This window comes from Xenopus tropicalis, chromosome 3 (genome assembly GCF_000004195.4).
Source record: "Xenopus tropicalis strain Nigerian chromosome 3, UCB_Xtro_10.0, whole genome shotgun sequence".
Taxonomy (NCBI): Eukaryota; Metazoa; Chordata; class Amphibia; order Anura; family Pipidae; genus Xenopus; species Xenopus tropicalis.
The window spans coordinates 25,071,618-25,097,609 of NC_030679.2; the positions used below are offsets into that span (position 1 = coordinate 25,071,618).

At 39.2% G+C, this 25,992-nt stretch overlaps 2 protein-coding genes across 2 annotated transcripts; one reads left to right on the forward strand and one right to left on the reverse strand.

Moving 5' to 3' along the window:
- Positions 1-167: 167 nt before the first annotated feature.
- hmmr (hyaluronan-mediated motility receptor (RHAMM)) lies at positions 168-16,861 on the forward strand. The gene is made up of 22 exons (XM_002935895.4): positions 168-348; positions 1,840-1,938; positions 2,720-2,802; positions 3,573-3,650; positions 4,180-4,368; positions 4,686-4,772; positions 5,407-5,518; positions 5,810-5,875; positions 6,088-6,161; positions 6,317-6,403; positions 6,561-6,658; positions 7,111-7,197; positions 7,526-7,704; positions 8,077-8,225; positions 9,697-9,911; positions 10,838-10,942; positions 11,242-12,372; positions 12,506-12,682; positions 13,357-13,450; positions 15,417-15,593; positions 16,038-16,200; positions 16,584-16,861. Exons 1-22 carry the CDS (start codon positions 303-305, stop codon positions 16,601-16,603), a joined length of 3,516 nt encoding a protein of 1,171 aa, XP_002935941.1. The 5' UTR covers positions 168-302; the 3' UTR covers positions 16,604-16,861.
- Positions 16,862-20,766: 3,905 nt separating this feature from the next.
- Positions 20,767-25,992, reverse strand: sox30 (SRY-box transcription factor 30). The gene is made up of 6 exons (XM_031898126.1): positions 25,905-25,992; positions 25,015-25,254; positions 24,082-24,234; positions 23,190-23,360; positions 22,282-22,687; positions 20,767-21,177 (listed from the first exon to the last, which is right to left on the reverse strand). The coding sequence occupies exons 1-6, from the start codon at positions 25,987-25,989 to the stop codon at positions 20,913-20,915; spliced, it is 1,320 nt and encodes a 439-aa protein (XP_031753986.1). The 5' UTR covers positions 25,990-25,992; the 3' UTR covers positions 20,767-20,912.

The window sequence follows — 25,992 nt, forward strand, 5'->3', positions numbered from 1 at the left end:
GCATCGGTTTGCCAGAATTAAAAATGTCGCTAAGGGGTAAAATGAGCATGCGTAGAACAACTCCCACAATCCTTTTAGCGCGCCACGGCCTAGTTTTATTGGGTGGTCCCGAAAGCTGTATTCTGATTGGCTGCTTCGCCTGGAGCTTGTCGGGAGCTCGTTCCTTATTTGATGATAAAGCAGTGACTGAATTTTAAAGCAGCGAAAAGAAGGAATTTGTTATTTCGTGCATTGTTGCGTAGCTGTCAGTGATTTCGGCTCTGAGCAGTAGGGAAGGTGGTCGGGCGCTGGCTTCAGCCAAAATGTCTTTTCCCAAGGCTCCTCTGAAGAGATTTAATGAGAATATTGGTAAGTTTCAATCTAAGCGTGTATTTGGCAAGGTTGTTTCGCAGGAGTGTTCTGTGACTCATGTAAGTTCCGTTCGCTTCAATACGCGATATTCATGTACATTTAGTCTGACTGCAATTATTTTTAGACCATTAGATACTTAAACCATGGAGACCTATGGGCTTATGTAATAAAGGGCGCTAACTTTGCCCAGGAGCAGTAACCCATAGCAACTAACCCTTGAGGTTCTATAGGGACTGTTTTCATCTATATGCAGCTTTCCTTTGCTTTAGGAACCCCAGACAAATATTGGAAAGTAAAGGGGTGCTTGGAACCTAAACCATTAGAATTTTCCTTCTGTGAAGCTTGCAGGGTCAGAATTATCTTAAATTATACTGGGTTTAGGCTTTACAGATATGGGCATTTGCTTATAATATATGATTTTAAAATAAAGACCGCAGATGCAGGTGTATACCTATAAGTGGGGGTGCCAGGTTCTTAAAAGAAAGCAAGATAAGAGAATTAAAGTACTCACAAAATCATTCAAAATACAAATATGTACGTTCACTGAAACCCTCTCATGCAAAAATATTTCTCCAAAGTAATGTAGCCGAGTATATAATAGTCATATCCCAATTATTAACGGTCACTGTTTCAATTTCTCCTATATACCATTATAGCTAATGCTCAATGTTACCTTACATTATCTTGCATAGTGCTCCTGGTTAGGTTTATATTGTCTATAGCAGCATTTTGCTGTTATACAGCATTACTTTTGTTTAGTTTAATTGGTATATCAGTCGTTTGTACCTGTTTATTAGAAAAATTGCTTGTTTGGCTACCTCATGGCTGGCATGAAGGAAGTCAGAAGAAGGTATTTTTCAAAATACACTGCTGCTGCTTCAACCGTCAAATTTATTTCCAGCTGCAATTTTTTTTTTTTTTTTGCACATTCCTTAAATACTTGTAATACCATTGCTCACAGTGGTTTTCCACTTACTGCACTGACCTTTCTCATAAACCAGTTTATATCAATCAATATGAAGTCAACTTTGAATGTGTATCCTTGCCAAAAGCAATAAAGCTTTACCCATTTTGCTATAGCTGTTTTTGTGCTTGGCATTAGATCCACTGTCATATTTGTCAAACTGCGCTGACAAGTTGCACGGGCTGCTATAGCCCAGTAATTCCCAGCCCTGACAGACATATTGTCTCTGTAAATGGCTCCTTTTTATCTAGGTGTTCATGCTCTTTTTTAGTGTAGTCAACCAGGTGCTGGTTTAGTAGCCCAGTATTCAGTATGCTGCAACTACATGCAATTTGTTTGAAGTTTTTTTGTTAAAACTGTTTGATATAGTGATCCAGTTTATGTAGTTTGCCTTCCCTCTGTTGTTGTACTAAAGATAGATTGGGTAATGAAGCATTTAGGTCTGCTAAAAGTCTGTGCCCTTGTTTTACTATGTATGTCTCATATGTTTTCTATTTACCTATTATTATTCTATATATTTGAAGGATGTGCCCCTGCGCCTGGATCTTATGATGTGAAGAATTACGAGGGCCTCAAAGGACCTGTATCTTTTGATAAATCCCAGAGATTTCGTCCTAAAAAAGGTTTGTGCATATTTTAGACACTTTTCTTGAGTATTAAAGAGATACGATATCAACTTTCTAAGGAGGAAAAGCTATGCCGTTTCTTTTTGCAGAGCCTGCAAATCAGCCCTATACTACTAATGCACAATTTATTTTTATTTTACATAATGTTTTTGGGTGATGTTGCTGTAAACCTCTTGACTTAAAGCAAGCAGCAGTACAGTACCTGTAAGTTTACTAGTCTGCAGTCTAAGCACCATACAAGCCCCACCCTTGTTAACCTTTGCCATGTGTTTCTTCATGGGGGTTGTATAAACTATGGCTAAGCAGCACAGACCTTATGCAGTGGGTTCTTATATTCTTTGCATGCGCTAGAGCTCCTACAGCTGTGATCTGCTCCCGATTTAACAATTTCTTTTTGAATAACAATTTCTTTTAAAGGGAAATGTCCTATTCAAATACATGAACCAAAAAGTTTTACAGTAAACATTTGATTTCAGAAAGTAATATGTGGTTTTTGATCCAGTACAAATGAGACTATTGTTACATGGAGAAACCCCCACCACTGCCATCCATACTATATTCAAGAACCACTGACCAGCTAGGCATCTGCCTGTCATCGGGAGATCTTAGCCCAAAAATAGATGTCAACAAAAAAAAAAACACAATTTGTGACTTGGCATGTCAATAATGGGACAACTTCTATTAATTATCACTTTTTAAACTAAAATCAACCAAGAAACCCCCCACAATATGCTATTCTGCAACTTTTTTTTTTTTTTCTAAAATGTGATCTTTCTAGATTCCAGCAATGAAAGCCAACTCATGGATAAAGAAGAGGAATTATCTCCAGTTCGTCTACGAAAACATTCTCTTGGGTCTACTGTAAGTGTTTCATGTTCATGAGTTTTAAAATATGTTTGTTTTAAATCCACTACAACCTCTAAAAGTGAGACTAAAGTCTTATCTGGCATGCTATGTAATGAGGACTAACTTGTATTTTATTCTGATGCATTCTGACTATGCCATCTTTATCCCACTATCCTACTGTCAGAAGGACAGGGAGGAGACTTGGTGCAACTCTGTTCTGTCAGCCCAGGGCTGGACATTAGTGTAAGTGAGGTCTAGTTAACTAACCCACCCAACAGACAAAATTGTGGCAAAAGTAAATCTGTAGGACTGTCTTGTAGTATAAACCAATGTAGCTTTACTGTATATACATTTAACTGAACATCCTCTGCTAAAATTTTGTCAAACATGGCCACCTGTATACATTTTGGGTACAGTAAAGCTGCCCAAATGCAATGCCTTTCACTATGACATTAGCCAGAATAAGAAAGTTAAATTGTAATGTGGATGGGGTTTTTTTTTTTGTGTGAAGAAACTCATATTTACACATATACTCTACATAAATAAAATTTAATATCCCAGGCACACTGGACTCAAATACCTACTGCGACATTTTTGTGTTATTTAAGACCACTTCTGTAACATGTTATATATTGTAGAAGGCTTACAGTGATTGTTTCTGTGTGGCAGCTGGCCATAAAAGACCTTAGTCTCTAATATTCAAAGCTGATCTAATGCATGTGATGTTACAGGTAACAATGGTCCTTTTATTAAGGATATTACATTAATCTCTGTCTCTTTTGCAGCCAAACCTGAGACAGAAACCAGAAAAAGATGCAGATTTTATGAAAGAAATTAAGAAGCAGAAATCATTGGAAAAGGAGGTAAATTTATGAATTCAAGTTTAGCTACATTTGACCAGACACCCTGTTATAAAGGTATTTAAAAAAAAATCTCAACTGTCAATCATATCCTCTGCCTTAGGCATAAAGGTGGGGCAGGCAATTGCTTTCAGTTTCCATTCTGCGCTTTCTAGATGTCACTGCATTCCTCCTCCCCCCCCCCCCCCCCCCCCCCCCCCCTTACTGCCTATAATTGTGTAGCCTGTGAATGGGCATCAACATGATGCAAAGCTTGCCTTAGTAATAGTGTTCACAAAATGGCACGTGCCTACTTACTGTAATTGTTTGAGTTACTAGACTAAAGGAAATAAGATTTCAATTATTTATATAGTGTTTCTTGACTAACCCAGTAGTGTGGCGCAAACATGCTGTTATTTTCACCAGATAATGTCAATTTTTTGACAAAAATCAAATATAGTTATCAAATCAGTGATAACAATGCTAAAATGCTTTTAATATGAACCAATCATTCACTTTTTTTTTTTCCTACATATTTCTTTCCTGCTTACAGATACGCTCACTTTTGAAGGAACGTGCTGAACAGGACAAGAAGCTCCAGACATTAGAGGAAGAGTTCAAAAAGACAGAAGTAAAACTGATTACTGCTTTGAGAGAGAAGACATCACTTTCTGCTACCATAGCATCTCTGGAACGACACATTGCTGATTTAGACAAAGCAAACGAGCTCTTAAAGACAAAGGTAAGCATCTGCTTCTTAGGGTGCTGTGTAGACATGTTAAAGGATACAACTTAAAGTACTGTGTGTTATATATATATATATATATATATATATATATATATATATATATATATATATATATATATATATTAGCTGTTTTCCTTAAAAGTCTATGGCAAAATCATGCAGCTTAGTTACCTAGGTACTGTTTTATTACAGCAAAAAGTCATTTTTAGGTAATAATAAAACTCTAATTCTGAGATTTCTATATTAGATGTTTTTTCATGTACCTGTACTAATATTCAATTTGACTGTTTATTTATTTTTTTTTCTTTAAGTTTTCTGATGACAGCTCCAAGAAGAAAATAAACAATTTATGTTCAGAGCTTATTGAAGTAAAAAATAAAGTGGATGCCAAAGATAAGGTTTGTGAATAAAGAATTTCACTTTACAAACTGATGGCAGGCAGTAAATTAAACAAATTCAATAAGAGGGAACCACTACCAGAAATGCCTGCTGCACATAGATTTTATTTACGTGATGCTTTCGCCATATAGAGGTAAACCTTTGTATAAAAAGCATTAGTGCTTTCTTATAACCAGGTCTACTGAATTCCATGCTAAAGGCTATGATCACGTTCATCCAGTAGAGAAAAAAATCACTGGCCCCCATTCCTGTTAATGTCTGTCTAGGGAGTGCCCCCATTCAGGCGATTCCTATTCAAATGAATAGGGTGTTTTTTTGTTTTTGTGCCTCTGAGTTACAAAAACCTGTTTATTTTCAAGAGGGAAGGAAAGGTAAGGGGCAGCTCATCACTGGGATTGATGAGGTGAGGGACTGTAACATAGGATATTAAAGAGTGATGCATACTAAGTTAGAAACTAGCAATTATAGAGCGATGAATCCCTTTTCTCTACAGCCTTTAATCTGTATTTTTATGCAAGTATCCCTAGGTTATCTTTTAACAAAACTGTAAGGAACCAGGCGGTGCTTATCTCTGTAGAGGTGTAAAAGGCAACATCATTTGCTGTACATTGCTGAATTGTTTTTCTCCTACAGGAAATTATTAGCTTACAAGCAAACTTTGAAGAGCAAGTTAAAGTACTTCAGGCAAATCTAATGTCTTGTAAGGAAACCTTGGAGACTGTGCAAGAGAAGAACACATCTCTGGGTGAGTTTAATTTGGCTGGTTAAATCATCTTTTTGGTATCCATGCTTTCTATGGAGGTCATTCTTGTCTCCTATGCTATCTTTAGAGGCAGCATTAGGCTACTCCAGTTCCTTCAATGGTCCAAGCTTTGTGAAGGCTGGTCACAACTTAATACTCTGTTGCCCGATTTTAACTGAATAGCATTGGGAAACATTTATATGACTGATGAGCATGCTATTTTTGTTGCATCATTTGTATGAAGCTTTGGATGGCATTTGCTACTTTTGATTTTAACCTGTTTCCAAACCACAGAAGAGAACTATCAGGCTGCAAATTTGCACAGTGAAGCCTTGGCAAAGGATCTGGATAATGCCCGTGGTAAGAACACCTTCATGAATTTAAAGGATAACTATTACATTGAGAGACTCCTTGCAGTTTAGTGTATCTAAATAAATTTAGTATATCAATGACTTCCACTTTAAAGGAAAATATAACCAATATGTAAGGAGTCTTTTGTATAAATATATTAAGCGTTCAGCCTAACCTTTTTCTAAACCCGTGATTGCTCAAAATACGTACTTGTCTTTCAGTTTTAATTGAGGAGCTGAAAGGAGAAAACCGAAACCTTCAAGGCTACCTCTCAGATGCCCAAGAACAAATGCAGGTAGACTGCAGAATGAAGTACAAGATTGCAGTTAATAACCAGTCTGTTCTGGCCTCAGAACTGAGCTAAACAGTGAAAGTTTTTAAAAATAAAACTGGCTTTTTTTTTTTTTTTTTAACCTTATGCAGATTCTATTGTGTTTTTTTCCTTTAAAGGATATGCGCATAAAAATGAGCGCTAAGGAACGCGAGTTTGAGAATAAGTTGCAAAATATGACCTCTTCTATGTCGGAACAAAGCAAGGTAATTCTATAAATCTGTGACAGCTTGAGTGATGGGGATGAATTAGTTAAGACACTAAACAAAGTTGCCATAGCATTGTTTAATTACATGTATATTTGTTGATTTCACTGTTTATTTAATTGGCTAAAAGCAAATGCATCTGACCATTTTTGTTTAGGCCCTGGTGATACAAGAGGAAATGGAAAGCAAACTTCATGAAGCAGAGAAAAACTTGGTGCTGGCATTTGAGAAAATAGCACAGCTTGAACAAGAACTGTAGGTTTTTTTTTGTTTTTGTTTTTTTTTCCCTCTAAGCTTTTGTTATATTTACCCCTTTAGTTTATATGTAACAAACTACATTACTTATCAATTCCTTGTTTATTATAAACACGATAAAAGCTGAAATGGATAAATATCAAAAGTGTAAACATTCCCACTAGTTTCTTCATTCACCAGTGCTAAGAAAAATCCTGAATAATTTATCTTTATAAAGAATAGTCAGTCTGTTGGGATTACAATAAAAAGGGAACATGTCGTGTTAATTTCAACATACTCTTTTGACTTTTTAGCCTCTCCTGCTGATCTATTGGCTACCATCCCTAGAGTGCCTGCACAAATTACTGATAGAGAGGGAGTCTGAGCGTGGTCTCTCTACTTACAGCGCCTAATCAGTAGCTTTGATATGGTTATGTTTCATTAGCATTTCTAATTTGTTAATGTTGTTGCAGCAATGCAGTGAAAGAAGAAAAATATAAACTGATGGAGGAAAAGACTGAAACTGAGGCAAAATTATCTGCATCTATGGAACAAATGAGGTAAGGTGAAAATACGGTAAGGGCTCTGGCACATGAGGGAGTTTAGTCGCTCGCGACAAAGGAGATTTGCTGCGGGCGACTAAACTCCCTCGTGTGCCAGAGCCCTTAATGGTTGCCACCTTTCATACTTTGTTTTTTTTCTCTCTACATATACTATAAATATATATTGTAATATCATAATATAGACAAGTTTACACCTATATGATAAATTAGCCTGGGCAGAAATCATCTTGGTCCAGCTTAAATGCAGCATATGTTTTAGACAGTAGTATGTCTGACTTATTTTTCCAATCTTACTACCTGTATTATTTGTTTTTGTTACGTACAGTGCTGTTGTTGCCCAGTATGAACATTACAAGGTGTGCCTGGACCAAACATCAGATTTACTGAAGCAGAAAGAACAGGAAGAAATGAGCGCAAAGGATTACTTTAGCCAAAGGGAAAAAGAGCTCCTGGCACAAATAAAAGAGCTGGAAGAGAAGTGTTTGGCACTGATACAAGAAAAGGGTATTTAAGCTAAACCTCTTATTGTATAGCTATAAACATAATTTTTACCCAGACCACTGTGGGTCTGGCACCACTTCCGCCATCAGAGAAAGCAGTGGCAGCCAAAACGCCCCTCTTTTGGCTGTCTGCTATAGAAATCTAGGAGGTAGGGGGTGCCACTGAAGTGCATGTAGCTGAGACAAACCGAATTTAATATAATAATTTAGTTTGAAAAAAGACACATCCATCAAGTTCAACCTTTCCATCTAAATAATGCCTGTCCAACTGTTTTTAATTTCCATCCATTATAAATGGTCTTTAAAGTATAGTTATTTGACGTCGGATTTCGCCATCTTTGATATTCTATGTGGATTATTTTTTAATTTATTGCAGAAACACTTGTTTCAGAAAGTGAAGAAAAAGAGAGAACATTAAAAACTGAGCTGGAAATGGTTAAGGAAAAGCTGAGCAAAGAAGAGGAAGGTCGTCACGCACTGCAAGAGAAAGAGAAGCAACTGTCCATGCTTTTGCAGAAAGAGATGGTAAATTAAATTTTAATTCTCAGTAATTGCTCTAAATATGTGGGGTTGTTTATTGTCCCATAAGTGTAATGCACCATACAACGTTAGGTTGGTTTAAAGCCAACATATTTAGCAGAAGCATATTTAAAGCGTTTCTGCAGAGATGTATGATCTGGAAATGCTTGCAGTAAGGTAATATAGCATTGCTGTAAAATGTCAGAGCAATAATATCACAAGATATATGGAGGGATTACTGTCCTTGTCTTAAGTATCTATTTAGAATATCTGATACAGTAGTTCTCTTGCTTTAAAGGGCACCTATCATTGCCAAATTGTTTCCTCCACCAGAGATGAGGGCCATAGAGCCTGCACTCCAGTTCTGGAAACAATACTATATTCAGTTATTCATTTTCCCGCCCTGGAAGAGAGCTATTGTTGCAGGTGGCCATGTTTGCTCACCTGCATGCGCTTACTATGCAGATGCAAAGTCACGTGTGTGCATTATCAGAAATCTGGGACTCTGCATAATTTGCATGCTTGTGTCCCAGAACGGCTGACCACACAGGGAGCTCCCTCACAGTGCTACGGCCTAGTGCTAGTGGGGGCAATTTTTTCCATAAAATCATACTGCTTCCCCCAATTGAATGGGGGCGGAGAACCATTTTGGTTCTGATAGGTGCCCATTAAATGAATTTATTATGCGAGGAAACAAGAGGGTGCTCTGACTGGCTTAAACCACTAAGCTAACTGCTGACCTGGGTCCCTGTACTGGTACACACTTTATGCCCATTTTGCTTCAAGAGCCAGTTCTGATTTTTAGGATTGTGTTATTAGTGCCTTGCACTGCCAACTTTTAAAATACTTTTTTTTAGCTGTTCCTTAACTTATATTCTGGGTTACCCTTTACTTATTTCTCCTTTTCCTTATTTGCCCATTACAATCTTAAGACGTTTCCTTGGTGTGATATGCATGCCTTCACCACTCATAGCCAATGTTTTCCCTTGTTTCTTAGTGTTCCTTTCAAGCAGGAAATGCCACAGGCACCCAGATTTATGGTGCACTTTTGTACAATACAATTTTACGTTCAGGATTTGGATGAATTCTAGCAGTTTTTACTTCTGATTTGCCCTTATCCTTCATAAAAAAACAAATCTGAATTGTGAAAGTCTTGTATTTAAATCTCTGGAGACCTGACCACTCACAATCAATTTTATAATACATCTAAGATGTAAATATTCAAGTTTATGGAAATTTCAAAATTCATCCGAATCCAAAAATCGCAGTTCATCCCTACTTTAAAACTGATAAAATTTGGTTACTTTCATTATTTATATGCTGTGTAAGTGCATACACGTTTGCCCAAGTAATTTATATCTGACAATTTAGTCACTGAGGGTTGACAAACGGTGACCCTTAATACAAATAACATATTCCTTGGGGATAGAATGTTAGACTTTTGGGACATAATTACTGTTGACTTTCCTCCTTTCAGGAAACTTGCACCTCCCTGCGTGAGGAATTGCAGAAGGTACAAGAAGAGATGATGAAAGAGAGGCGTCTGTTAGAAGAGGAACTGGAGGGAACCCTAGATGAATTAGACAGATTGCAAAGTGCAGAGGAGCATGCAGAGCAATTAATTCAACAACTTGAACAAGAAAATAAGCAAAGGGCTGGAGAGCTGGATTATCTGGAGGAAACTCTAAAGGGGTAATTGCATCCAGATAGATCATACAGGTCCTAGGCTTCTTAAATTAATGTTCTTCTAGAAGTGAGATTGACCTTGCTGTGAGAAAACGTTCTTTTTAAAAATGCAGTGAAATGCAGATTTGTCCACCTTATTGCTACCCCGTGCACATTCTCTTGCAGTCTAACTGCAGAAGTTTCAGAAAGCACTTTTTACCTGATCATATCCACACAGAGATGGCTGAAATTAGTATACCTGGTTTTTTTTGTTTTTTTCTGTCTGATGGGAATACACATCCATCAAAACTGTGCGGCAAATAGCCAACATAGAGTGATAATCTAGGGGTTTACTCTAAAATAAATGTCCAAACCATATACTACATTAGGGCTAAATATGGCCCTCCAAGGTATTTTTGTGCCTCCCCCACCCCCTCCCCCCATCTGTCCATGGACCCCATAGACAACTATTTTAATATTTGTCCCTCCAACATGTTTTCAGTAGGTTATGACCCACATAATGAAGCTGAATTATTTTGGCTGGCCATGCATCTACAAACCAAGAGGCTGCTCTCCTTTCTTTATTGCAGACTTGATTGGAGGACGTGGTGGTATAACCTGGAAAATTTGGGGAATTCCTTTTAATTTTAACATCTTTGCTATCCTGATAACTGCCAATGTTAACAGGTCTAAAGAAATAATATTGCTATGCTGGATACACTGTTATGAGTAATGGGGGACTTGACCAAATATAAAATCTCAAACTGGTTAGTTATGAGTCCGATCAGATCTAAAGTCTGCACAGAGTGATTAAAACATTCATAGAAGTTATGTTTTCCAGTAACACTTTTCAATTGTTCTTGTCCCCAAGTAAATTGAGAATTTTCTATTTTCAGTGCTAAAAGGTAATTTTGATATTTGAAATAATAATGCACATTCATATTTCTAAAAAGGAAAAGTGCTGAACTGGAACGAATCAAAGAAGCTCACAGAAATGCCATGTTGGAACTCAAGGAAGAGCAGAATAATGGCACACATACATTTCAAGAATTTGATAGGTATTAACCATAATCTTTGCAGCTATTTTTCTACTCCAGACCTTCCCTTAAAATCATCTTCAGCCTTTAATCTCCTACTCCTTTTCATTCTCTATTCATTTTCTATTTCGGCTTCTAACACAAACAGCAGGTACTAGAAGTGCATACTGATTCTTCGTTTTGTTGCTCACATCTTTGGTATCTTGTAACGATTTGTCATGTTTGTAACCTGGAGTTTTATAAACACAGTAGACCCAGACCTGCAATAGTAATAAAAATAATGTGCAGCTCAAATTTAAACCTAAATGTTTATTTTTAAGTTTTAGGAAGTCAGCTTCAACAGAAATTGAATCCTTGAAGTCTATAAACTTGTCCTTGTTAGAAAAAATTGCACAAGCAGAAAAAGACAAAGAAATACAAGAAAAACTTCTTGAAGGGCAAGTCAGGGATAAGTCAGTACTGGAGCAGCAACTTATTGACCTGAAAGCGGCATCAAGCAAAACCAAGGAGGAGTATGAGCAGAAGCTTTACGTGTTGCAAGAGACTTCAAACAAAACTAAAGAAACCTTGGAGCAGCAACTTATTGATCTTCGTGAAACGTCAGCTAAAGCTGAGGAGGATTTGAAGCAGAAGATAAATGAACTGAAAGAGACATCAGGCAAAAATAAGGAAGTACTGGAGCAGCAGCTTCAAGATCTTCAGGATACATCCAACAAAACAAGGGATGATCTGGAAAAGCAGCTTCAAAAGGTTCAAGAGGCATCTGCTAAAACTCAGGAAAGGTTAGAGCAGGAGCTTCATGAGTTAAAGGAGGCCTCGGGAAATACCAATAATGGGTTGACACAGCAGCTTCATGCGGTTCAACAAGAAGCATCCAGAACTATAGAAGGATTGGAACAGCAACTTCACAAGCAACAAGAGATATCTGCAAATACGATAGGACTGGAGCAGCAGCTTCAAGAACTTCAGGAAACCTCAACCAAGGCTAAACAAGGGTTGGAGCAACAAATCTACGAGCTTCGGGAAGCATCAGCAAAAACAAAGAAAGATTTGGAACAGCAGCTACATGATCTCCAAGAAACATCAGCCAAAACTCAGGAAGGGCTGGAGAAGCAGCTACATAAGCTGCACAAGGAATTTGCCAGGGAAAGGGAATCGTTGGTACATCAGCTTTATGCGCTTCAAGAGGCATCTGTTAAAACAAAAGAAGGTTTGGAACAGCAACTGCAGGAATTGCAAGAGACCTCTTCCAAAACTAAGAAAGAACTGGAGCAGCAGCTTCAGGAGTTACAAGAGACTTCTTCAAAAACTAAAGATCTGGAGCAGCAATTGCAGGATGCATTGACTAAAAGAACAGAATCTCAACAGCAACAGCATGAACTGGAAGAGCTAAGGTTGCAACTTCTTGCCTTACAGGATTCTACTGCAAAGTCTAAAGAGAAATATATCAGGTATAATTGTATATTCTTGTTCAAATAAAGCTTTAAGTCCTATGGGCGGGGGAAACAATTGAAAGCTGAAGTCCTATTTTAATATTTGGCTGTTCAGGATCTGTACTAAATCACACTTATATTTTTTTTTTAGCATGATCTGTGATGCTGAATTGAACCTTGAAATAAAAGATGCCAAACTGCGGGAGCTGGAAGAGCGAGATCAATTCCAAGAGTCTCGGCTACAGATACAATTGGAGCAGCTACAGATGCAATCAGAACAGCTACAGGAATTGATAAGAACTCAGGAAGAAGAAATGGAACTTTTGAGGTATCTGGAGAACGTCGCTGTTTACCGCAGATTTAATGCTATTCACAAACTACATGTTTAACGGCTTTTGCAAAAGTGAAATTATCATATGTAAATAAGCTAAAATGTAATGAATTCAGGGGAATGCATATGACTGGCATTGTTTTTATGTTTTTGCTCTGAAAACACTTATTAGAGTTATGTGTTACCTCTGCATTTAATTAACTTTTGTCTGTGATAATTGAGAATTTTTATAAACCTTTCAGTAATGATTTGATAACTACTTGGTTCATTTATATGACCAATCCAAAAGCCTGTCCATTCAGTCAAGCAGGTTAAAAATTCTACCAACCAAGTATTCCAGTATTTTGGCCAAGGGGCCAGGCAATTGGATACGCCGGAGCTTAACATGTGAATGACCAAATCTTGCAAAGGTCTGCTTGCTAGGTGACCTCACCAAGGCATCACATCTTGCCATGTATTTACGGTTTTTTTTTTTTGTATATAACTAGCTAATCTGACAGGTAACTTAAAGACTGCAGAAAATGTTATTGCAAAACTGGAGGCATGATAAATTTGATGCTACATTTTCAAATTCTTTAGAATTTATGTTCTGCAGTTTAGTCTGACTTCCCTTTTGGTGTTTTTACATTGCATTGTTTTATATTAAACCTAATATAATCATATATTCATAGGAAAGAATCTGAAAAAAATCAACAGGATGCAATGGAAGCAAACAAATGGCGTGCACTTTATGAAGAGTTGCAAAATAAAGTCAGGCCTTTCCAGGTGGGTGTATTGGTGGTTTGGTGTTTGCTCCAGCAAATTTATAATGTATGGGCTAATGGCTGAATACTTTTAACTGGTGATATAATACATGCAATTTTGGGGCTCTCTTATTACTGAGTTACCCTGCCATTGCAAGCCCTTGGACAAATATACTCTTAAATAAACTAACCCCAGATAATGTAGGTCTCTCTAAAAATATATTGCATAAAAAGCTCCTATGTAAAACCCTGCTTCATCTTAATAAACCATTTTCATAAAAATATACTTTTTAGTAGTATGTGCTGTTGGGTAATGCTAAATAGAAAATTACCATTTTAAGAATTAAGGGCCGCCTCCTGGGCTCATAGGATTCACAGTGCACACAAATAAGCCAAGGCACACATACATGCTAGGCCCCATCAGCCAATTAATGGACAGAGTTCTGTCTCTTACTCCCACACTTCATCCTGTTACAGCTGCATTATTTCTGGTTATGTGATCTGAGGGAGCACACAGACCCCCACTAAATGGAGGATCAAGGATGTAAAATGACAATATTTACTGTTCCAGTTTGGCGAGATTCTTTAATAGGTCATTTAGCATAATATAAACTCTGTTGGTTAAGTATTCATTCTGGGGGTATAGTTTTCCTTTAAGTTAACCTCCTGCTAACTACAATGAATCCCTTTTAACTAAAGTATACTTGAAGCTGGCACTAAGAACAGGTTTCTATAGGGCAGGGACCTTTTCTTACTCGTGAGCCACAGTCAAAGTCAAAGACTTGGGGAGCAACACAAGCACCATAAAAGTATATGGAGGTGCCAATAAGGGCTGTGAGGCTATTAGGCAGCCTCTATGCACACTATCGGCTTACAGGGGGCTTTATTTGGTAGTAAACCTTAATTTTTTATTTCCTGACTTGATGTCGAGTTTAGGTTGAATAAAAACAACTACCTGATTTGGGCGCACTTAGAGCAACATCCAAGGGGTTGGGCAGTGACGGACTTGGGTGTCCGGAGCCCACCAGGGCGGTCACCTCAGGGGCCCCCCACCCCCATTGTTGGAACCAGGTATTCTAGCACCCCAGGCAAGCCCCTCAGCTGATGCCCATTCCCCCAAGAAGATTTTAACCGCAAGTTAACACTCACTGCAAAAACAAAATATATATCTCCTTTTATCTATAATATGCCACACATCTCTCCCCTGTATCTTTCCCCTGTATTAAGCATAATTCCTTGTATTTCTTCCCCCTACCCAAAATCAACAAAGACCACTTGGTTGTATCTAGAATGACCCTAGTACTTTAACTGTGCATTCTTCTCCAGACTTGAAATGCTTTCAACACAGTGTGACCTAATGTAGCAAATCAAAAACGCTGCTTTTATATGACCCTATACAAACCTTTAAATCAAACTGTTTGACTCTGAGATGGGACTGAAGTGTGCGGGGGAGCTACTGATCCGTTCCGTGACTCCAGAGCCGCACTACATGCTCGGTGATGGGCTAAGAGTGCTGCCTGCTGTCAGAAATGTAACATTTACATTTAGGTGCAGCCGTACAGGCCAGTCACTAGAGTCACTCACAGAGGGCCAAGTCCACTGATTACGTGAGCAGGGTCCTCAGGTTGGACCGCTCCTGCTCACATCACTTTCTGATTATTGAACCTGGGGGGCTGCCGGCAGCGTACAGACCAGCTGGTACAATTTTTTTTTTTTTATTATGCTGACAGGATGTGCTGCACCAAATTAACTAGAGGGCCTAGGGGCCCACCGGGTTTTGTCCCGGCAGGCCAGTCCGACCCTGGGGTTGGGGAGCAACATGTTGCTCGGAAGCCACTGGTTGGGGATCACTACTATAGGGGGTAGTAGTTGCTAATAGACTCTCCCAGGCAAACACAATGCCTGGAAGAATTGTTTTTTTTTTTTTAATGATGTGCTGTGCCAATATATTTCTAGGTTATCTAACATTTATACTTTATCCCCCACAGCAACAGCTGGATGCTTTTGAGGCTGAAAAGAATGCTTTACTTAATGAGAATGGCGCAGCTCAGGATGAACTGAACAAGCTTAGTGAGGCATATGCAAAGCTGCTGGGTCACCAGAATCAGAAACAGAAGATCAAACATGTTATGAAGCTGAAAATTGAAAATTCTGAGCTCAAACAGGTAAATGGATATAAATATTAAATTGCATAGTTCCCTTCTGAATTAGCTGAGGATCCACTTTCAGATTCCCAGCACAGCATTGTGCTCTTTTGTGTATCCGATGGTAGCGGCCATTCCTGGTGCACAGTGGGCATTCTATAAATATTTAGTAGATAGAATATGAATCTGGGAATCCTAATTGCATTCTTTGTTTATTCATATTGGTGGGATGTGCTATTAAACCTTAACTGCTAATCTATTTTTATAAAATATCTGTTTAGGAACCTAGGCACTAAAGGCTATTTGTAGCAGCCATATTTTGCTCATCTGTGGGCAGAGTTGGAATACCTTTTGATTTGTTTTTTTTTCTCCCCAAACATCCAATTGTACATTCTTCATTGGGGTGTGTAGACTAATTACAATAAAGCAAATCTAAAACATGCTCCCTCAATTGCTCTTTGTTAGGAGGTTTCCAAACTCCGCGCTCAGCTTGCAAAAGAGAAGCAGGTAGAAAAGCAACTGCAGGCGCACTTGAATGAAATCCAGGGAGTGAAGAGATTCGATCCATCCAAAGCTTTCAGACATGACGTCAAAGAGAATGTGATGCCAAAAGCTCCTTTACGGGAAGGTACGTTTCCACTTAATGGGTGTTTTGTTAGAAACTGTAAATCATTAGTTAGAATTAGAAGGAATTTCTGGGCCCTTTACCACTTTCTGGGGGCCACATTCAGGGTGCTAACTGTCTGCCAACAGGCTTTACTGAGAGGCCAGCCTCTATACTTGGAAGTGAATGCATAGTATAGGATTGGTGATGTGTGGGACCTTTGCCAACACAGGCATCTTTCTAAAGATAGGTAGCATAGGTGCGATGGTTGCATTGCCATCTTCTTCAAATCTATAGGTTAGAAATGGTCTCCTCAGTCTTTTTTTCTTGTTTCCTGTTTACAAGCAAAAGGCATTTATACCCCCCCCATGAACTGTTATACTTAATATGTTTGTTCTTTTTCACAGGAAACAGAAACAAACGCTGAATGGACAATAACTGTGACTCTGACCCACAATCCTGCATCCTGATTTTATATGTTCTCTTATTTTTATATATATTTGGGGAGGAATACTGCTGAAAACATCCATTCTAAACCATTTGTGCTTTTTACTGTCATATTTATCATTGTAGTCTCTTTTCACAACTTTTTATGATTATTTTATGTGTTAAGGAAACCACTCAAAACATGCCCACTTGCTTTTAGATATATATGATTTTAAATAAAGAAATCTTATTATTCATGCCTTGTTGTTTCTGTCTGGAACTTTATCTTTTTCTGGACAGGAAAAAGTCGATATCTAGTATGAATATTACAGGTAAAAATAAAACTAGCAAGTCCTTAATTACAAATATGTCCCACATATGAAAAAAATGTCAATACAACATTTATTTAGTTTAACGTCAGCCCTATAATCTATAGGGCAACATTCTAAGGTTATTTCAAGGAATCCTACTCAAGATGCCTTTGTAGTTTTGGCACTTCATACAGCTCTGGATTTTCTTGTAGTTTCATGTGTTCTTCGGGACTAGGAAAAAACTGTTGTTACTTGTCATCTTTATATTCATCTGCAACTTAGCTGTTGCTTCTATGTTCTTCAGGCTGTTGGCCTTCATACAGGTCTCCATTTTGAGAGGAGAATGAAGTCCTCTTTTAATGATAAACAGATATAATGGTTGGTGTTTATTTTAAAATAGAGTCAACAGCCTATAAATGCTTTACAAAGCAACTACTTACATTGGTTTTGCATTTCCCTGTTAGCATTGCTGTATATAATTTTATTTGGGTTACGTCCCTGCGAACTGGTTGCCTCCCCATCCACCCCTCCAGCTTGCAGAGTGACGCTAGCAATGCCCAACCTTTCCAGCCTCTGATGATGCGCAGGTTACATAGGATGCCACTGTATCGTTGTCCGCCCTCCTGTCCCTCTCCTCGTGCACTCTAGAGATTATGTTGCTTCTCCTATTATAACCAAGATGGCATCATGACATAGTTTACTGCAATGCCTCTGTATTCCATGGGGCCAGCTTTACTGGCGTATAATATATTTATATAACTTATTTGTGACTTCATTACTAAGTACAAGTAGTAACTAGCATTAGGTGCTAGTATTACAGTGCTACTACTACCGATGGTATCCCTTATTCTACAAACACATTTATAAAAACCCTTACTGAATATTAAGATAAAACATCTGTTCTACTAATTGAAAAGGGTGCCCTCACATCTACTGGAATGACCTACTGGTAAAGAGACATTATTATATGATCCCCTTAACTATGTAGAAATATATAATCTCAAGCTGCAGGCATACCTTCAGTTGTCTCAATAGTGCCCTTAATTCTACCCATATTTCTCCAGTTCAGATGATCAAAAGTTCCCATAATGCCTCGCTCCTGCACGAAGACAGTGTACATGCTCAGTGTGAAAGACTGAGGAAGCTTCCTGCTGAAAACAAAGAGACAACCTCCTGTTTCTTTTTACAGAGAACTCAGTGCTGCGTTTCTGCTTATGGCTGTATTAACATAGACCTTTCTGATAAGGGCTCTGGCACACGGGGAGATTAGTCGCCCGCGACAAATCTCCCTGTTCGCAGGCGACTAATCTCCCCGGGTTGCCATCCCACCGGCGAAAATGTAAGTCGCCGGTGGGATGGCACACGCGGAGGCACGATTTCGGCGAATCGCCGGAAATGCCTAACGAGGCAACTTCGGCAATTTGCCGAAATCGCCTGCGCATTGTTTGCCATCCCACCGGCGATTTACATTTTCGCAGGTGGGATGGCAATTCGGGGAGATTAGTCGCAGGCGACTAATCTCCCCGTGTGTCAGAGCCCTAAAGCTTACCTTTCTTTCTCCTTTAAGTGCCCCTTCTCCAGTGTAAAGAAACCCAACAATCTGGAACGTCTCAAACCTTAAACCAGCTTAGTTGGTTGTATCATATACTTGCTGTTACATTTATGTCTAACAGTGAGCACTACTTTGTCTGCAGCACAAATACTTATTCATTATCTAAGGATATAGGGTGGGCATATTTTTATGAGCCAGCTTTTTATAAAGCTACAGAATCATTTGCAAAGGCAGGTCATCATTTTGGGAAGAGTAACCCGTCGTCATACATAAAGGGAACAGGAGCAACACTGAAAATCCCAAGGAGAAGGTGTGCAGGTAAGCATGGTCATGTATCCCTGTTAGTGTCAGTGTTTGCTATAGGCAGAGCACAATTACAATCCTTTATTTATATAGCATTGACACATGTATGCAGCATTTTAAGGATCAATTTCATTTGGACAATAAGCAAAGCACCCCGTTTTTTGCCCCAATACAGTTTGTGTGTTGATCCCTGAGGTGCAACAATTTGTGCTCCTAAAGTTTAGCCAAAAAGTTGCCCCTCGCTCTGTATTTAGCCCGTTTGGTAGCACTTCAGAGAGAAGGTAGGCAGCAGGAGCAACCCCCACAATGCCCAAGCTTGCTTGTCATTCATAATGCACAAGCTATCCCCTTGCCTTGGATACAACTTGCTTATGTAAAAGCTGCGCTTTGCACCTTGTGTCAGATATGTGTTTGTTATATCTGTGTGCATTTGGTTTTGGAGGGGGAGAAAGGGAATCTCTACCCTACCTACCACAAATGTACTGTCTCTCTGGCAGGTATTCTGCATTAGCCATACCCCAGCTGATGTCCCTGTATTCAAAGTTGCTCAAAGTAGCGTAATTATATAATTGTGCAGCAGTTGCCTGTTATCATCATTTCTTTACATGAGCTCCTGTAAAGCTGGCCATACACGTGGCGATCTGACGATGTTTCGTGCAACCATCGGTCGCATGAAACATCGTCAGATGTGCCACACACCATTCAGGGCTGAATCGGCAGGTAAGGAGGTAGAAACAATAGGATTTCTACCTCCTTCTGCCGATTCAGCGCTGAAGGGAGATTTTGATCAGGCGCCTTCTATGGCACCCGATCAAAATTTTCCAACTGGTCCGATCGGCGAGTCGGCCGATATCAGCAGCTTCCTGCGATATCGGTCGACTCGCCGACATACCATACACGCACCGAATATCGTACGAAACGAGGTTTTGTACGATATTATCGGTGCGTGTATGGCCACCTTTAGAGTCAACAGTCTGGTTGGTGATGGTGAATAATGCTCAGGCCCAGTTAATCTTGTTGTCTCAGCTACTATATATCTGCTTTTGGTCTGTCATTTACAGCAGCTACATCCTCTGAGAAAGTATTACAGAGTATAATCCTTAGTATAACAATCTTTTATTGACTGAGTATATCAGGCATTAACATTAGGCAAAGCCCTGCAATAAGAACATGAAACATTCACTCCGATGAAAATAAAAACATTTAGCCTAATACTAATATTTAATACTGGAATAAGATATCCTGTAGATGAGTATAATGTATGAACTCTACATAGTTCTTTTCCTTTTGAATTCTCTCTCCTCTCAGTAGAATCTATTTTCCTTTTCTCTAGGATTTCTAGGAAAAACAAACTCAGAAACTCAAGAGTTCCAGTCCAGCTAAAAACTCAAATGACAAATAAATACAACAAGACCTGTCTACAAACATATAAGAACCTTTGGGGGGGGGGGAGGGTGGAGACACAGAGCTTCTTAGTAGCAGCTACTTGTCACGGCTACTAATCACCAGGAAATACCCTGCCATAGACAATACTGAGAATTGCCACTGCTAAAAAACACATAGACACAATTATCAGTAACTAATCTGCACTGTCTATTTTTGTAGCCATGACAAGTAGCTGCTACTAGTAGCTCTTTGTCGTTACCCTTAAGTAACCTAAGTAATATTTTCTAAATAAATGAAATAAAAATGAAGGGATACTATACTGTCATCACTGCCAAACAGCCTGCTGCTCCGTTTGAGTTTAAATCAGAAGCAGTGATATGCTTGAGGCTGCATTTGCAACTCTATCTGATTTAAATGCTAGCAGGAAGAAAAGGAGTGAAAGGACCCCTGGTAGCTGTCAGAATAGGCAAATGGTGCATGTCGTAAACTGGCCATATACTGTACATAAAGATCCCTCTAATAGAATTAGCCACCCATAAGCTGGTGGCTAATAATATGACATAGATTGGGAGGCCCACATTCACAAGTAGCCCTGCACCCCCCCCCCCCCCATTGGACCCTATTTGCCACCCACTTTTGAATAGCTGAATTTATGAAACTACACTAGCCATGTCATTTCACATGTGCACACAGCATATTTATATCACTTCAAATGTGTTTGTGTGCTTTTTGCATACTCTGCAATGTAGCTTAGATATCTACAGCATCTGCAAAACACTGGGTCCCTCCACTTCTCTGTCAACCACATGGATGTTCTGAGAGTAAAAGGGTGCTTGTGCTTGAATGTAGGTGCTGCTTTCACTTTCTCCCATGACTCCTTGCTGGACAAGTGACAGGTAACCAAAGTCTCTATTCAGACCACTAAATGATGTTTCAGGCTGTGGATGAAATCCTCCCAAATAGCTCTGGCATTGTGGCATAGTGGGCCTGTATTCAGGTAGACGATGGCAAAGCAGGCAGGTGCTGTATAAAATGCAACAGAAAAAAGCATTGGTTACGGAGAAGAAGATTCTGCTTTTCAAGCAATATAAAAACAAACACTCATTACAACAAACATGCATGGGCAGAATTTCTTCTATATACAAAAGGGCACATGTACATCTGCAAATGTAGCAAGCAAAATGCAATATTGAGCGCAATTTTCATGTTTTTTTTCACAATGCAGCATTTTTTCCCAGAATTCCAGCATCATTGCAGTCAGAAAGGGGCTATGGTCTTGATGCAATTGCATCCAATTCTGTGTGTGCAGTTGCACCAAATATTTTTGAAGTCTGTCCGGCATAATTTCCGGCGTTGGGTTTGCACCCTATTCTTTTGGTGCAACTGAACTGCGGCGATTGACACAGGTTAGTGAGGGAGCACCATCTGGTTCAGAGGTGGCGGTAGATCCAGGGCTCCCCTACATCAATAGGCACAGCAGTGCTCTATTCAGAATGGAAGACAGGAAGGACTGAGAGGCACAAAAAACAAATACACTGACATATAAGGAGCGCATCGCATTTGGTGCAAGTGCTGCAACTGCACTTGCGAGCATACAGAAGCTCTTCATTGTAGCTTCCAGTGTCAGAATGGTGCAGCACTGGCCCATCGGGTCTGTGACTTGCACGGCCCCCCTCCAGAGGTATGCCCCTTCCCCCAGTGAGTGAGGACATGCGTGCACACATGTAGCATGCTAGAATTTTCCCTTCTTTAAAGGGGCTGCACAGGCAGAGGTGCAGGCCTGGGTCGGCAGGGGCCCATAAGGACTGGGGCCCACTGGCTTTTCTCCTGGTGTCCTGCTGGCCCAGTACAACCCTGGTAGCTTCTAGTGGCTCCAGTCATTCTGTTGCTGTCAGTGTTACTTCCCCCAGTGTGAATCTACTGCTCTATTATTGAAAGCATTTTGGCATTAGACTTATAATACATGATTTTACAATCCAGCCCCTAAACATGTGTGTGGCATAGTTGGCCGCTAGTGGAAAAAGCAGGACATCTCTGGCATAGGGTTCAATTCTTGTTTGACAGGTGTATTAAAGTAAATATAAAAATAAAATGACAGTGAACAATAAAGTTAAGCACAATGTTTACCTGAGTGGAAGGAAATGAGGTCCAGATGGATGAAAGGCATGGTAGTACTCAAAATATGGAGGACTGGTACAATAGTCAGAAAATCCTAAATAATAAAGTGGATAAGCATGGCCTGGATAGAAAGGGAGGGAAGCCATAGTAGGATGGATAGGCATGGGTGTTGGCAAGGCACTTGAAGGATCCCTGTGATATCCTCTGTTAACATGGAGATCGGGAACAAGGAAGTTGCCATGTACTGAATTAGTCAGGCATTGGTTATTACGGTTGGCTTGTGATGAATTCTCCGGGTTCAAGGCCTGATCTACCTGCCTTGCAGGCTGCCTAACCCTTGTGGGAGGCACTGGTATCTGATTTGGTTGCTGATTGGAGAGTGGATCATTATTTTGCTTTAACTTTCCTCCTCCATCTGAAAAAGGAAAACAATGGTATTGATATTATATTTCTAATGCGGGAATGAAAGACATTACATAAGGATATACTGAGACAGTATTGTTACAAGTGTGGAATACCTGGGGTTTATTTAGTAATTTTGTGTTTTTTAGTGAGCTGAAACATTTAGAAAGAGAATTCAGGATTCACATTGTTGCTGACCATATTATGGTACTCTCAAGTACTACTTTTGGAATCTATTTTCAACCCGACCAACAGATATCTGGCTGAGCCCTACGAGGTGGAAGTTTGGCAGGACCTCATTTTCACCCCATACATGGGCCAATAAGCTAGGTCTGGAGTGGCTAAGTCTGCAGCCAATGTCTGTCCAAAAACCAATTACACCCTTGGAATGTGGAATTCCACCCCATACACATGCCTAAAAAACAGTTAGCCTTGTTTTCTCTTTTAGATGATCAACTGGAGATCAGGGACAAGGAAGCTGTTTGGTACTGAACTAGTCAGGCATTGGTTATTACTGTTAGGAAATGTAGATTCTGCTTGTGATGAACTGCATATGGCTGAAGTACGAGGTTTATGTGTGAGCGCCAGGACCCCGGTTGGCTTAGTCCTGGTGGGAGGCACCGGTATCTGATTTGGTTGCTGATTGGAGAATGGATCATTATTGTGCTGTAACTTTCCTCCTCTGTCTGAAACAGAAAAAAAAATAGACTTGATATTATATTTCTGATGCAGGAATAAAAGAACACATTACATAAAGATATATCACTACATGACAGGAACCTCTCCAGTCATTCAGTAACATCAGTTAGTGTCTGACATAACTGCTGTAATAAAGGAAATGATATAACACACTATGTAATGAATGTTGTACATCTGGGTATAATAAAGGCTTATATTATGAACCTGTCTAAACATTAATAGGGGCATTCATTAGGAGCATAAGAACACCTTAGCGCTCATGCACAGAGCATTTTTGACCAGAGGGATGGCTTTGCTCTGCAACTCACACCAGGTAACAACTCTGGTGCCAGGTACAGGACACAGTATTGGCCAGCACAGACAAGTCTCATGGGTAGGCCATAGGGCAGACATTAAGGACAGGACCCGTTGCGGGTTGCATCAGTCACCACACCCAAAGTGTGCATCTGTCCACCCTTCATAAATATTCATGGGGGTAGCTGCAGGTCCCTGTGCTCCATAACGGAGAGGAGAAACCTTCTGCAATTCAGGGAAGACACAGTAAAAAATATTGGTTGCACCCTTACACCATATATAATGCCTTCTGTTTTGCATCTGTGGACTTTGTATCAAGAAAGCATTGCACAAGCACCAAATTATTCAATAAACCCCAGGAAATAGTTAACTCTAGAGATGCACTGAGATGTACAACACTATTTGCTAACTCACCGTGTGTGTCATTAAGTGGCTGATTGCATACCAAGGCAGGTATTTTGCTCTCATGTACCAGTGTTTGACTTTCTTTGCATTGAGAAAAGCTGGGCATTTGAGCGGACTCGTCCGAGTATTTTTTGTTCCAACGTTTTGGCTCGTATTTCCAGTCTGCAGAGAATCACTTAGAAATTAGAAAAAATCCCTTCATAGGATAACTAAAAATCAAGGAGCTGTTACAATGCATTGTGGGAATCTATTGATAATACTGTTGCTGTGTGTTTTGTCAGTACATGCTCTGAATATTGCCAAAGTCATTCAAAGACCGAGCTTGTCCGATGGAATTTTCAACCTGCCCAAAAGATATCTGGCCAGATATGTTCGGCAGGACCTAATTTTTAACCCCATATGTGGGCCAGTGAGATAGTTCTGGAGTGGCCAAGTCAATGCCCGTCCATGTACTGTATGTCTGGCACTAGATGCTCAAAAACCAATTACATCCTTTGTACCAGTCTTTGGAGATGTTACATGCCACTTTATCTTATTTGTAACCATGTTTTTTTTTACCTCGTTTTCCTCTCTCTTGTAAATAAAAAAAATAAAGACTATATAACAAAAATGATTTCCTTTTTCTCTATAATAATAAAACGTACTGTTTTTTTTTTTTACTTGATCCCAACTAAGATACAATTAATTCTTATTGGAGGCATAACAATTTGAATGGGTTTATTTCATGTTTAAATGATTTTTAGCTGATTTAAGATCCAATTTACAGAAAGATCACTTATCCAAAAACCCCAGGACCCAAGCATTTTGGATAACAGGTACCAGTATATAATTATATATGCAGTATAGTGTGTAGGTTTGTGGTTTGAATTTCAGGGTCTTTATTTTAATTCTAATGTGATGCCATTGGCTGTTGCCATCCATAACTTATTAGTGATAAAATACCTGGAAACAATGCCTGGTGTTGTCTATCTAATTTGAAGGCCTCGTCGTAATAAGGCTTTTTCTGCTCCTCTGTTAGTTTTCGCCATTCATATCCTAAATGAATGCTGATATCTTTGTTGCAGAGATCTGGCTTTGACCGTGCAATCATTTGGCGGTGAATCCTGGCCCATATCATAAATGCATTCATAGGACGTTTTATGCGCCCATTTTTTTTGCTGATGAAACTTGAAGTGGCCATATCTAGAAAAGAAAAGTCATTTTTAGGGATATTTTTTTAAGGGCAAAAACTATGACAAAATCTTGATCCTTTATTTTCTATTTCAATTATCAAGCAGTGAATAGTGGGGCCAAACCTAAATACTTTAGGTAAATGATTATTTGCTGTCCAAGATAAATGAAGCCCCACATAAAGCTACTTGGTATGAAGTTTGGGGAGAACCTGAATTTACTGTCCTAAATATTCTCTGACTTATGGCTGAATGAATATATAATATATATAATTTTATATATATGTAACCTTGAATTAAGAGGGGCCTGACCAATGAGGCATGGTCTGCCATTAGTGACATTGCTGTCAGCCAATTGGATCACTGCAGATTGTTGTAAAGAAGTTTTCAAATATCCTAAAGAAAAAACTGAAAAAAACATACCAATACATATATATATATATATATATATGTATGTACTGTATGAATCCCAATACTGCCTTCACATTGGCTGACCAAAAAATGAGACAAATATCAGGGAGCTATTCAAAAGGGATGTAAGTCTCTTTCATTGCACTCAGCCTGTACCCGCAGGTCATTCTAATATTCATTCCCAGACTTGCACAACTCTGCCTGCCCCACAGCCTGCCACCTTAATCAATAACATTTATCTGTGTAACATACCTGTCTCAGATGGAGGGATATTGAGAGACATCTCTTTGCTATTGCTATCTGTTTCCTTTTTTGGGATAACTGCTAATGTATGCATTAT

Excerpts from the sequence above, each read along its gene's own strand:
- hmmr (XM_002935895.4), top strand. The coding sequence starts at position 303 with ATGTCTTTTCCCAAGGCTCCTCTGAAGAGATTTAATGAGAATATTG. Across the intron at positions 4,369-4,685 it reads ACGAGCTCTTAAAGACAAAG|TTTTCTGATGACAGCTCCAA; the intron begins GTAAGCATCTGC and ends TTTTTCTTTAAG. Across the intron at positions 6,404-6,560 it reads CTATGTCGGAACAAAGCAAG|GCCCTGGTGATACAAGAGGA; the intron begins GTAATTCTATAA and ends ATTTTTGTTTAG.
- sox30 (XM_031898126.1), bottom strand. The coding sequence starts at position 25,989 with ATGCATACATTAGCAGTTATCCCAAAAAAGGAAACAGATAGCAATAGC. Across the intron at positions 23,361-24,081 it reads GCCACTTAATGACACACACG|ACAGAGGAGGAAAGTTACAG; the intron begins GTGAGTTAGCAA and ends TTTCTGTTTCAG. Across the intron at positions 21,178-22,281 it reads CCTCATTTCCTTCCACTCAG|CACCTGCCTGCTTTGCCATC; the intron begins GTAAACATTGTG and ends CATTTTATACAG.